Source organism: Crocodylus porosus, unplaced genomic scaffold (assembly GCF_001723895.1).
Source record: "Crocodylus porosus isolate Cpor-Errol unplaced genomic scaffold, CroPor_comp1, whole genome shotgun sequence".
NCBI classification, from domain to species: Eukaryota; Metazoa; Chordata; order Crocodylia; family Crocodylidae; genus Crocodylus; species Crocodylus porosus.
In genome coordinates this window covers 121,152,134-121,165,185 of record NW_017728943.1, presented here as the reverse complement: position 1 = coordinate 121,165,185, position 13,052 = coordinate 121,152,134, and the positions used below count along the sequence as shown (strand labels likewise).

The 13,052-nt window shown below is 40.7% G+C and overlaps 1 protein-coding gene across 1 annotated transcript in view; it reads left to right on the top strand.

Annotated features, from left to right (window-relative positions):
• The window catches only part of UST (uronyl 2-sulfotransferase), a 296,613-nt gene that overhangs the window by 104,843 nt on the left and 178,718 nt on the right, over nt 1-13,052 (top strand). The window contains exon 2 of the mRNA XM_019550102.1: nt 3,386-3,429. Within this exon, the coding sequence (XP_019405647.1) occupies nt 3,386-3,429 (44 nt within the window). The remainder of the gene's footprint in view (nt 1-3,385; nt 3,430-13,052) is intronic.

The window sequence follows — 13,052 nt, the reverse complement described above, 5'->3', positions numbered from 1 at the left end:
TTTCCTGTGACTTTCTTTTAACCTTTTTTTGTATGGTAAGTAATTTGTTCAAATACAATTATCACACTTCAGTTTCTCCCCAATGATCTTCCATAACATGCACAAATACTTTCAGTTCATCTTGGTCATCTTCCAACATACTAAAAAAAAGCCTTTCTTTCTGATTTTTTAAAAAAATGTTCTTGCCGTATTTCATTATGAATAAGACATAGAAATAATAGTCCTTAATGCTGTTACTAGGCATTCTCTGCCCAAGTTCTTCGAGCATCTTGTAGATCCTAACTCAGTTGTAATGCCTAACTTGCAGTCCAAGACTCTTTTTCATTCTGCTCAAGAGTCTAGATTTTCTGCAGATTTCCTAGCAGAGATGTTCCTCATGTACTGCCATGTCCTGTACCAGTGGCTTTGTAACTTTAGGACTTGATCCTGCAATGTAGTGTGATCAATGGGAGTATTTGCAGAGGAGTCTTCACAGGGTTGAAGTAAGTGGGAAACATGCCTCAGAGCATGGGCTCCAAATTAGCAGTGGTGCTGGAATCACCCCTTCACCCCACTGCCACCCGTACAGAGTTCATGCCACTGCAGCATTGAAAAACAGTTCCCAGCTGCTGATGCTTTAAGAATAACATAATCAAAGTAGACTCGCAGCCTTCCCCTTCCCCTTCTGCAGGGTTTACCCCACAAGCTCTAACTCAGTTTGTTATACCACTAGGTAGAGGAGGGAAGAAAGAGAGCTATCTTCTTTAGATTCCAAATCAATACTTCTTTTTAAACTGTCACCATTTGTAATGTGTCATGACCAACTTGATCACCATTTGTCACTTCCGAATTTGGCCCAGAGACTTCCATGGGAGGTTAATGTTCCTTCACCAAGTTAGAAACTGAATAATGACTTCTAAATATGTGCAGATTACCAATTCTGACGGCTGAAATCTAAAATCTAGTTTAAAAGCAGGAAATCAAGCGTACAAAATATCTGTTCCTAGACTAATTTGAAGATAATTCCATTAGCTGAAACATCAGAAAATAGGCATTAAAAATGGGAGGTGAGGGAAGTGAATAGAGCATAAACAAATGACTGGTGCAGGAGGGTGAGGTGTTAATAATTTGACCATATTCAATTTTAATGTGCATTTCAAAAGGATTTTTTTTCCATGAAGTTAGTTCAACTATATTTCAGTCTTTCTAAAGAACACAGTGCAAGCTGTAGTACATAGTATGAATGTAATGATCTCTTTAGAAATCAAAGAGAAAAAGAAAGCAGCAGTTATTCAGATCCTTCTCTTCAACAAAATTAGTTGTGACAGCCATTTGCTAAAGGTATAATTAATGTTCTTTTAATCTGAGTAAACTCTGAGTGCCTGGAATACCTTCAGTGTAGTAGCATGACTTTGTATATGAATAGATAGGTTTAACTTACTTCTTCCAATAATAGAGTTAATATTTTCAAAAGGGCCCATTACATATCTCATACTTTTTAATGAGTTGCCACTTTTTCAGAGGTTATCGACAATATTTTAATATGCTTATTTATTTAAAAAGTGCCTGCCTTGCCTAATAAAGGTCACTTGTTTTAACACAGACCAGAAAAGAATACTTTTCTTGAAGCTAAGCTAAGAGAGCTATAAAAGCTATTTTAAAATCAGTAACAGCATTCTCTTGGCTGCATTAATTACGGGAGGGCTAGGAGGGCTGTTGCTAGATGTGTTTAACTACCCCATACAAACTCCTTATTGTTAAGGAAAACTAGTGTGTACTGACAGCTGGATCATGGGGAATTGTAGTCTGTGGCTAACAGTGGAGAGAGGGGTATTAGCATACTTTTTTGGCTATTACAGTCTATAAGTAGCTATATATTTTTCTGAACTCCTAATCTTTCCACACCAGATATGTCTTATCAGTAGGTATGGGTATATAAGAACCAATTATTGAGAAACCATAAAGACTTACTTTAGTTGCCTATGAATGGAATTACTTTCCAGGTGATTTGGAATCTTATTGGTAGAACAGAATAGCAGATGCATTACTTCTTTGTATGCAGAAAATAGTAAGCCATCCAAACTACCTGCAGTTATAAAATAATTAGTCATATAAGGACAGGGAGTCTGACATCAGAATATCATGAAGATGACATTTTGTTTTCAGTTATCTGAGACACACTGTGACTGAAAAAATGTGAGTTTTTTAGAGAGTTTAGTTAATTTAAGATCATCAGGGCCTCTGTATTTGTGGAAAGCATGTAAAAGAAAGGAAGCTTTGAAAAAAATTTTACAGGCTCCTATACACATGCAGGGAGCCTGTTCCAATGCACTGTAATTCCAATGCATCGGAGCAGACTTAATTAATCAAGTCTGATGGAGTGTGGAAATTAACATATTCCGGCAGCCTCCAGTGTCACGTGCATCAGTGTCTCTGCACTGAAACATAGTGGTGAGGTGCTTTGAACTAAAGCTCATTCAGCCAGCTCTAGCTCAAAGTGCCCTGCTGTCATTTTTCAGAGCAGGGACACTGAAACACATGACACTCCAGGAGCTTTTAATTAGCGCAGCTCCTGGAGCATGTGTATAAATGCCCATTATCATTTGGGATAGGTTTTACATGACGTCTAGATTTGAATTGTTATTGAATTAATTGTTTGATTGTTTAATTGTTGAAGCCCTCTCAACCTCAGACTGCTGATTTCTAAACTTTAAAGAATTAGGTAAAAAATGAAACAAACCCTTGAATTTTCCTTGTAAAGATGGATGAATTAGTTGTAGGACATTGAATTAGCTGTATGAAACTATTCAAGCAAACCTCCTTCATACCTTCTTAGTCCAGAGCACTTGGTGTTCTTTCTGGTGTTGCATAAAGCTCTGCAAGAATTTATCAAACCATTTTCTTTCTGGCCAAAGAAGCCTGTGCCCCATACATCTGTAACTAGCCAGTGCATTTCCCTGATGTCCTGCAAGAGATGGCCCACTGAAGTTAATGGGATGTTTGCCATAATAATATGGGGTTTTATTCATTTTTATATTTAAAGACTGAAAATGGGTGAGTGGAACCATGTAGAAGAAACCAGAATTCAAGTTCCAATATCACACCAGGCCTAGCAGCTTCATCGTATCAAAATCTAAGAGTCAGTCCTAGAGTAACATTAGATTTTATTTTGTAAATAGAATTCTTGATGGAGATGCCTGAATTTATGTGTTTAATTGTGTGGGTAAGCCTGATCAATTTAGTATTTTTTAAAGTAAAATATGAATAAAAACAGAGCATTTATTGGTTTGGTTTACCTGACAATTCAGAACCACTGGGGGGAAAGACATTCATTTTAACAAATAGGTACTACATTATTTGGCGAGTTTGAATTTACGTTTTAATTTTTTGTCACTCCTTTTTCTAGGAAATTCCACTTATTTGGATGACCATGGTCCTCCCCCTCGGAAGGTGAGCTGCTTTTTTGTTGCATTACCTATTATAATTTAAACCAAATTTCTCGTTGTTACTCTGAAATAGAAGTAGAGTACCTCTGCTGAGTCTACGCCTATATATTGCATAGCAGAATTTAGCCCTTTTGTTTCTCTAGTTGCAAAACCTTTTCCTTTTCTCTTTTTTTTACTGAGATAAAAGGGGTTAGATACCTTGCAAAAATTAAAGTTAACTTGGGGAAAACCATGGCCAGTTGAAGTCAGGGAGGCATTTGTTACGGACTTCTGTGAGGACAGGATTTCTTGGATATTTTTGCGTAGCACCAACGTGATGCTATCTGTAAATATGAAGTACAAATGGGAAGCACCTCTCTCCCTGGAAAATTATTGTCACTTGATCATTTGAGGATATTTTACCAAATTATTATTGCCATCATTGCTGTTGTTGAAGCACTTGTGTGCATTTGGAATGACTAGCCCTCACAGCAGATCTCTTCTTTTTAGTTTCCCTTTTTACAGCAAGTATGGAACCATGAATTTTTCTGTGAATATTTTTCCATGAATTCTGTGGAAACTATGGCCATAGTTTTAAGAATGCAACACTAACTTATTTTTGTACAGCAGGCATGTCAAACTGACCCCACCCTCTGAGCTGGGTCACTGTGGCGTGGCTCTTCTCTGGCAAGATTTGATTGCCACTGCAGCAGTGGGGAGGCAAGTAGTGACAGCAGGGGTTAGTGCAGCCATTGCTCACTGTTGTGCCACCAACACACCCCTGATGGAGCTCTGTGCCTCAGATTTTGGCAGTGGGCCCCACACCTATTTGCCCAGCCCCCAAATTACTTTTAGGTGCTTGAGAGGTTTTGCAGCTGCTGGGGCAAGGTTTATTTAGATCACTTTTGGGGATTTAAACACTTAACTTATGCTTAAGTCCTCTGCTTAGAGAGGGATTTAGATTTAGTTTTAAGTTTCTTTGAAAGCTGATACTGTATTTCTTGTCTAATTGTACCTGCTGAAAACAAAATAAATTCATCTTATTCCTGAAAGTGCAATTATGAATACAGATTATTCTAGTGATAAACAGAAATAATAAGAAGCATATTACTCATTTATAACTTCTAGGATAAAAGAGATTAAACTAACAAAAGTTTTACATTTAGAAAGATTATAGTTTATTTTGTCCCTGAAAGAGTTCTTCCATTGTTGGAGTATTGTTTACTGCTTCTCTTTTACCTGGGAATGCTGTAGCTTCCGTAGAATAAAGAATATGTCCTGTCTCCCCTGTGAACCCTCAGGTTAAAAGAATAAAGCAATGTTTATTCCAGTCCCATATTTGCCATGTTCATTTTATTACTCAGAAGTGCCTTCCTGTGCCAATGAGGAATGGGCTGTAATCTAAAACAGTGAGCCTCAGTAAGAGCTACCAGCCCTGCAGTTTTGACCCCACTATGTTGTAACACATAGATGTGACAGGAGTTTGGCTTTCAAAAATTTGGGGTACAGTTCCTCCAAAACCCCTGCACCAATCTTCCTGAAATTTGGCAGTTTCCATGCTCTCAGCGGAAGCTATCATCCCTTCATGTCTCATCCAAATTGGACACAAAACAACAAAGTTATAGATATATTTCATTGATTCCCCATTATACCCTATGGCCGGATCTCCGTGGTGGCTCTGAAGCTTCGGAGCCACTTCAGCTGGATCAAAGTGGAAACCAGGTCTGGAGCTCCGCGGTGGATCACTGCCATCCGAAGCGGCCAGATCCGAAGCCAGATTAGATCACTGCCGACTTGCACAGGCCTACAAATTGACATTTTGTTCCTCTTACTTGAGGTGTTTTGCGTTACTCAAATAATGGGGTGCTGAATGGGAAGTTCACCATAATGTACAGTAGTAACAATTTAGATTTATCCATCCCAAACACTTCCATATCAAACTGCAAAACATTTTCCTTCATTTCGTTTGCCTTAACAATTCCTGGCTACACTGCTTATGCATTGGTTCTCAGTGCCTGCGTACCTTTCGCTTTCTTAGTTAATACGGTGTGGGGTCCATCCATTTTTTTTGGATTTTGCTTTTCCCCCCTCCAAGTGGAGAATAACCTTTCAAACGTTGCCATAACAGTACTTCAGGCAGAGGTGTTTTACTAAGATCTGCTGCACTTTTAAGACTAAATTTTGATCCTGTTGAAGTCCATTTGTTAAGCCTTTGGATTATTCTGTATGAATAATGTGTTTAGAGCAGTCTGACTCAAGCTCCAGTGTGAGTTGCCTGCTTGTGTTCAGAGTTTGGGTAGCTTCTCTCACAGTTGAAAGCTTGCTAAACTTGCTAAATAATACAGCATCACAGTAGGATGTAGCCTCAGGTTATAAGTGATTCATATCTTATGTTTTGAAGCACTTGCCTAGTTTAAAAAAAACAAAAACTGGCATAGGTGGAAATAAAAACATTGTTCCTTTCATAACAAATGCAGCCCCTAATAATTTTTATTGCTTTTTTTTAAATACCATGTAAAAATCAGAAAAATATATATATCGAGTGTACATGTAAAACCAAACTATGTCACAAACAAAAAGCAATAAGGGGGAAAAGGGGAGGAGAAAGGAAGGGGGCGGGGTGTAACAGGGGACCCCCCAACGCTGTTGCAGAGAAAAGACTGATGCACAGGATCAAATGAAATGGGACCTTCAAAAATTTTTGTGGCCCAGAGGGGCAAGGACTTGGATAGGGAGAGTGTTGCTGCAGAACAGGATGACATACTGACATACTTAGTCCTGGACCCTGTAGAGAACAGAACCCCAATCAGAGAAACAAAAACGGGAGGACTTGTGGTGTCAGTGCCCCAGCTAATGGGGGAGACAAGGTATCTAATTAGAAGCTGCACTGAAATGGAGCTCCAGACTAAGACTGAGCTCCAGACTGGTCACTGGTGCAGATGCTGCCGATAGGAGAGAAACTGATCTCAGGTGAAACCTAATCACCTCTGGCAGAGATAGCTGGAGGCAAATGAGGCTGAAAATGGATCATAGAAAACCCCCTATGCTGGAACTGTGAGTTAGGATCAGCTGACTGGCATGGGAGGAGCTGGCCCAGTTTATAAGCTGATTCCAGGAAAGCTAAAAAATTTTCTGAGAGCTATTTCAGTTCACCTGATAGGGTGTGTTTTTGGGTTTTTCCTTATTGACCCATCAGGGTTAGAGTTCCTAGTCAGTAGTGGTTTGAGTAACTACTGGTGGTTTGGGAGCGCCTATAAGGGGCAGTTTGGTGGTCACACCAGGATGCTTGGGGTCTCTGCACTGGACAGGACCATAAGAGGACTGAGGTCGTGAAGCTGAAGCAAGAGCTGGTGGACTAAGGCTGAAGGCTATAGCTAGAGAATGGGGCTATGGCTGAGGGGGCTGAAGGCTGGACAGAGGGTCTGGAACCCAAATGGGCAGGAACAAGCATCCGAGCTGAGAGGCTCAATAAATGGAGACTAACACCCATGAGATATGGGCATTATGGGGAAGGCTGAAGGCCATGATTGATGCCCCTAAGGTTTGATTAGGATCAGCGGGCCACAACTGGTAGCTCTGGGGCAGAAACTTGATATGTTAGTGGGGTGCAGGCCCTGAGAATGACAGGGCTGGGTACATCAAGAAGCTCTTGCTGTAAAAGAGAGGGGGGAGGGTACCTAAGGATTCATCCCAGTCCCAGAGAACAGTCTCTCTAACTTTATAATAACATTTCATTAAAGCGGAACGAGTGAGGTTAGGCAGTAGCTTGGGGAGATCAGGTGAGTCTAAGTGAGGCAGGGTAGTTCAGACACCAAAGTGTGCCATGGCCATTCCTGGAGGTATACCCTGTGACAGAGGGTTAGAAGAAGAAAAGAGATGTGCGAAATATGCATCGAGCAACAGTCTACTACCAAAATATTCCGAGAATTCATGTTATAAATAAGGCCTACGGTAGAAGTGAATTTGGAAAGTATTTGGTTTGTATTCCTTAGGGTATACCTAAGAACAAACACTTGCCAAAGGTATCAGTGGTTCAAAACCATGTTAACTCTAGTTATAATGTCTTTTCAGAAGAACTAATAATAGGTCATGATCAAAACATGTGACCAAACATTGCCTGCAATGCATCACATCTCCAACTTGTGCCTACTGGCACTATATTATATTTTTCAAGTTAGAGGGAGTCCAGTGCATATGAAAAATGATTTGTGTCATATAAGACAAAGTCTAAGATACGTTGTCAATGTTTGAATATTGCCAATTGCTTATTTCCATGGGATTTTGCCATCTGGAATCCCTGCTAATGTTTTATTTGTTCTTGTTGTAGAGTCATAGAGAAGTAGGTCTGGAAGGGACTTCCAGAGGTCATCTAATTCAGCCCCCTGCCTATCCAAACCATCCTATACAACCATAACCTTAACTCTACATAAGACCACCCTCAACCCTGACACAACACAGACCTAACACCCTATCCTACCATAGGTAAAGTAGGGAAACCAAAGCAACCAATGTCCTGCTTCTATAAAACATCAGTCTATGCTCAAGAGATCTGGGGTAGAGGGTCACACCCCCTGCCACAGAGGAAGGCAAAAACCCCCACAGTCCATACCAATTTGGCCTAGGAGTAAAATTCCTTTCTGACCCCAAATATGTTATCAAAACATTCACTGAGGTGGTATTTATACAATAATGTAAATGCATCTTGGTATCTGTTTAGGGCCAGGTTTTGCCTTCAGATAGATGCGTATTCAGCTGACTTTGTAGCATTGCCCAGGTGCATTTTAGGTTATTTACCTCCTTCAACTCCTAACAATGGCTTGAGGCAACAATCTAGATGTACCAAGGTTCTTATTCAGACTGCTTCTATGTTCTTATCTCCAATTCATTATGCTCTTAGATTTATACATTTAGACCATTTGGCCTTAATACCTTGTTTGAAGGTGATTTTCAGCTGGGGTTTTGTGGCAGCCTGGTTGCCACAAGATCCTTTCAGGGACGCCACAGCATCTGGGCCGTGTGCCAGGAGGTAAGCAATCACTTTTCCTCCTGTCTAGTGCCCCACAACAAACAGCACCCATGACTGCTTCTCAGCCCCCAAGCTCCCCGAGCATGCTTGGATGCATGTGCAGCCAAGTCGACTTTCTAGCCTGGCTTAGCTCCTGTCCCTGTCATGTTCCCAGGACTGGTGGGAGGGGCTGTGAGGTGAATGTGGCTCTGGTCACTTATGTTCAAGCCCCTGGAGGAGCAACGATTGCTCCTTTAGGTACAGGCCAGAAGCTGGGAAGGGGAGGATGGTGGAAAGAGCACGGCCAAGTGGGGTGAGGTCTTGGATCTGCCACGTTTGCTTAGCACAGTCTAGCTCGGTGGTTCTCAGCTGGAGTGCCCCTGAATTCTGAAAAATTATCAAGGGGAGAGACCTTAAGGCTAAAAATACCGAGACAGTAACATCCATTGTAACTAACTTTGTTTAGGTGGGATACTTACTTTATTGCAGTGTGCCAGGTTTTTTTTTCAAATGCACATAATGCATAATTTAGGAAGGCCTTGGCTTTTCTCACACAATCCTGGAAATCTTTTATACTGAAGCTGTACTTTTGACTTCTACTTCAGCCTGTGATCACTTTACTAGATACTATTATGGGAAGCTCTCCAACATTTTAAGACCCATGATATTAATCAGTGGGAATCACAGTATGCATTAAATGAAACAAAAACACAAAGGGTGGATTTTGGAAGTAAGTTTTAAAATTAAGTTGATTGTAATAATATAGGCCTGTTTAAGGAGCCCTTAAAAATTACAGAGGATTCTACATTTGAAATAATGAACAATGATCAAATGCATGGTGCTGAACTAGTGAAAGTGTGACGGTGAAAACAAGCAAGAGCTGATCTGTTTCAGATGTTGTGCAGAATGTTTTCTCATGTTTGGTTGCTGACAATATCGGCTTGGGCATTCAATATGGCTAGATGCCAAATAAGAGTATTTGGAAATATCCCCCATATCCCCCAGCCTATAATAGGGAACCCCAGCCCCCTTCAAACTACAACTAATGCATGCACGGTATAGACATGGTTATGTGGGTAGCTTCAGGACCACAGGTTTCCCTCGATTTATGTGGTATATGCATTCCCGGAGAATGGCGCATAAATCGAATTTGCATAAAATGAACCCTCTTTACAATGTAACAGATAGGAGTATGTTCCCATGGCAGTGAGGGAGGGAGTGAGGATGGAAGTAGGGAAAGGGCAGGGGGAGGGGTGCCACTCCCAGGGCTGCACAAGGAAGCAAAACAGAGTGGCATTCACCCCAGCCCTGGCTGCAGCGGCCCCGGGAGCAGCCGGCACCAGCTGCCTCCAGTTGCTGGGCTACCCTGTGCTCTGCCTGTCCCCACTTACCTCTGCTCCTAGACTGTGCTGTGCCCTGGTGCAGGTACCATCAAATGCATGGCAGGTGGGAGACAGGAAGTGAAGGAGGCTGGAGAGCACAGCAGGTGAGTGTCAGAAGCCAGAGCCTACCCTGAGCCCATTGTACCTCCCCAACTAAAGAAATCAAAATAGCACTGTCATAAAACAACAGGAGTGAGAAATTCCCAGTTTGTACTTACAGATTTTGAAGGACCAGGTTAACTCTAAAGTATCTGTCCAAGTAGTGCAGCAGTGGCAGTTTTTCCTGAGGAAATCAAAGAAAGTAAGCGGTACTCACTGCTGCACACATTAAGATGCTATTTTTCGTGTGGTTCTAGTTCATCTTTTAAATTCTGCAGATCACAGCAATAGGCCAGCTTTGTCTGCTTGGTACTAAGTGGCTAGCTAAGGAGTCTTCAAGCATGCAGAAATCCTGCAGTGACATGAAGCCAGTGCAGCTGGCTTAAGTCACCTTCATCTCAGTCCTGGCACAGAGAACTTGACCAGAGCTTTGCTGCGATGGGCCTGTGCGCGCTGTAGAGTGTTGCATAGTCTGTTTTCTCAGCTTTGCCTTCCCCCTTTCTTTTCTAGTACAGTTAGAAAGGTAAAACTGACACTTTGAGGACAAATATTGCAGGCCTTAATCTACCAGATATACCACTGAGGTTGATGAAAGTATTGGCTATATTAGCACTAGTTAAAAGAGTAGTAGGATATGGTTTCTAGTTTCTACCACTAATCTATATACTGTATAAAGGAGCTGTGCAGTAGGAATTGGAGAATTTAAGAAGAAGAAAACCCTCTTGAAATGTGTCATTTTTTGTTGACAAACTTCCCGTGGGATCTGTGTTATTGATCTGATGCTTTTGGCAGCTGCTCAGGTGTCAACAGAGTCTTGCGGTTAGCATTTTTGTGACCCTACATCAAAGCATAAAGCGAATACAAAAAAGGAATGCGGGTCAGGATGAGGTCAAGAGGAGAACAAACAAAACGCATACCAATATACAAGCTGAGTGCAAATGGAATTTTACTATCAAATAAGCTGAAGCTATTACAAAGACATTGAGGTTGGAAAAAGAGTCTCATGGGTAAAAGTACCTTTATCCCTGTTCTCACCCGCTGCTGTATTGCAGTACTATCATGATAGCAGATTCAACTTCACAGTTGATTATGAAAGGACTAAAGTGAGTTCTGGGAGAGAACTGGATGGGCTGCATTGCATCTATTGTCTTCTCCAGTTGTCATACAGAAATTTCTTTAATGTTGACACAAACTTAGATAGGCTGCCTTATTGTTTTCCATTTCACTTTGGGCAGCTATGTCACAAGTGACATTTGCTTTCTTAACACATTAAATTGTTAAGTTTTTATGTGCATACCTCCCATTTTCTTGTAGTATATTTGACTTGTATTCTGCTTAAGCTCTGATTTTAAGCAGCTAAAATCTTTTCTTCAGGCTATCTTTTTTGCTAAAGGAATGCTACCTGTGTCGTCCCCCCCCCCCATGTTCTTAAACACCAATTTAGTTAATTTATAGTGCTGTTTTGGAATTTTATATCTGGGTTTTTTTAAGGGCTTTTTCTTCCCCCCTCCCTTCTTTCTTTTCCCTGGGTGGGGTGGTTTTTCTCTGCCATTACAGTACTCTGCAGTCTGAATGATTAATTTATTAAGGGTGAAATAATGGGTACAAAGTTAAATCTTTTTCAGATACTTGTTTATCAAGCATTTTAAAAGCAGGAATAGTAGCAGATGTGTGTTTGATAGAATAGCTAAACAGAGCATTCAACTCCAAAACAAATGGTGCATATTATTCAAAGCAAATGATCCTACTGTGCTGCAGTCTAGGTTAAACACAGAGAAACAACCAACCAAAGAAAAGCAAGTTCTTTTCCTTTTGCTGTTTTTCTTGGCTTTTTTATTTCAGAGATAAAAATGTACATCCTGCTTATAAATTAGAGAAGGAGAAGTGTTGTTGGTGATATTAGAGGTTATTGTGGAAGTTTTCAGATAGCAGTTTATCAACATTTAGAAGCATTGCAACATGCAGCAACAGTGTTTGCTTGACTTGTACCCAGCTACTAAAAGCCAAATTATTTTATACTTTAACATTAAACCAGAAGGCTTGAAATTAATCCATTGTCTTAACCTCCATTTGATGTTTCAGATCTCTCATATTGTTATAAAACTGTCATACTGTTCTGCAATATTTGAGGGGCTATCTTTTCTCTTTCATGCCCTCTTACAAATCTGTAAGGTCACCTGAAAGCAACCTCCTGCAAGTGCTGCCAGTACATCAAGTCCATTTGGAGAAAGCACATGGGAGGTCATTCTCAGCAGTTGCTCCCCAGCTCCAGAAGTCTCTCCCACTCGAGGCCTACTGGAGCCCAAGCCTGGACATCTTTTGGAAGCGCTGTATGACTTTCCTATCTGGGCAGGCATTTAGCAAATAAACCAGGCAGAGATGCTGCTTAGTAGGACTCCGTTTACATTTCTTACTGTAAGCCACCATAAGCCTTTGTTGGGAAAAAGCAGCATATAAATCACATCAATAAATAAATGAATATGACCTAGTGAGTTTGTTTTTTTTTTTTTTACAATTAAATGGAATGTTTGAGTGCAGTGTGTTTGAGCTGCACAAAAGTTGACTGTTGTCTCGATCTTCCCTCAAAAAGTTTAAAAGCTCTACTTTAACCATTGAGATACTAGAAGGGGTGATCCTATGTGATGATTTGTGTTGTTTAACTATCTACATCAGGATCTTTTAAGCTGCGTTATATCCTGGAAAAGAGACTCAGCATCCTGGGCGATTGTGCCACAGTATGCTTAGGATGAGAGAGAATATCGTCTGGTAATTAGATGGCTGATAAATGAGGAAGTTCTTTAATTTTTTTGTGAGAGCACTGCTGGAGAAAAGCTTGAGTTTTAGCCATATGTCTGTCATTCTGCAATGTTATCCTAATATAGATAAGTGACTTTATCCTATTAAGTGTAGTCTGGGTAATCTGAATCATTTGAACTTGCTACTGGAGAGTTATTTTCTGATATATTTGTTTTATTTATCACTTTATTGATTTCTTTAGATGGGAAAATCTCCTAGATGGAAGTAGTGCAAATTTCATAGATTTCATAGATTTCGTAGACATCAGGGCTGGAAGGGACCTCGGGAGATCGAGTCCAGCCCCCTGCCCAAAGGGCAGGAAGTCAGCTGGGGTCATAGGATCCCAGCAAGATAAGCATCCAATTT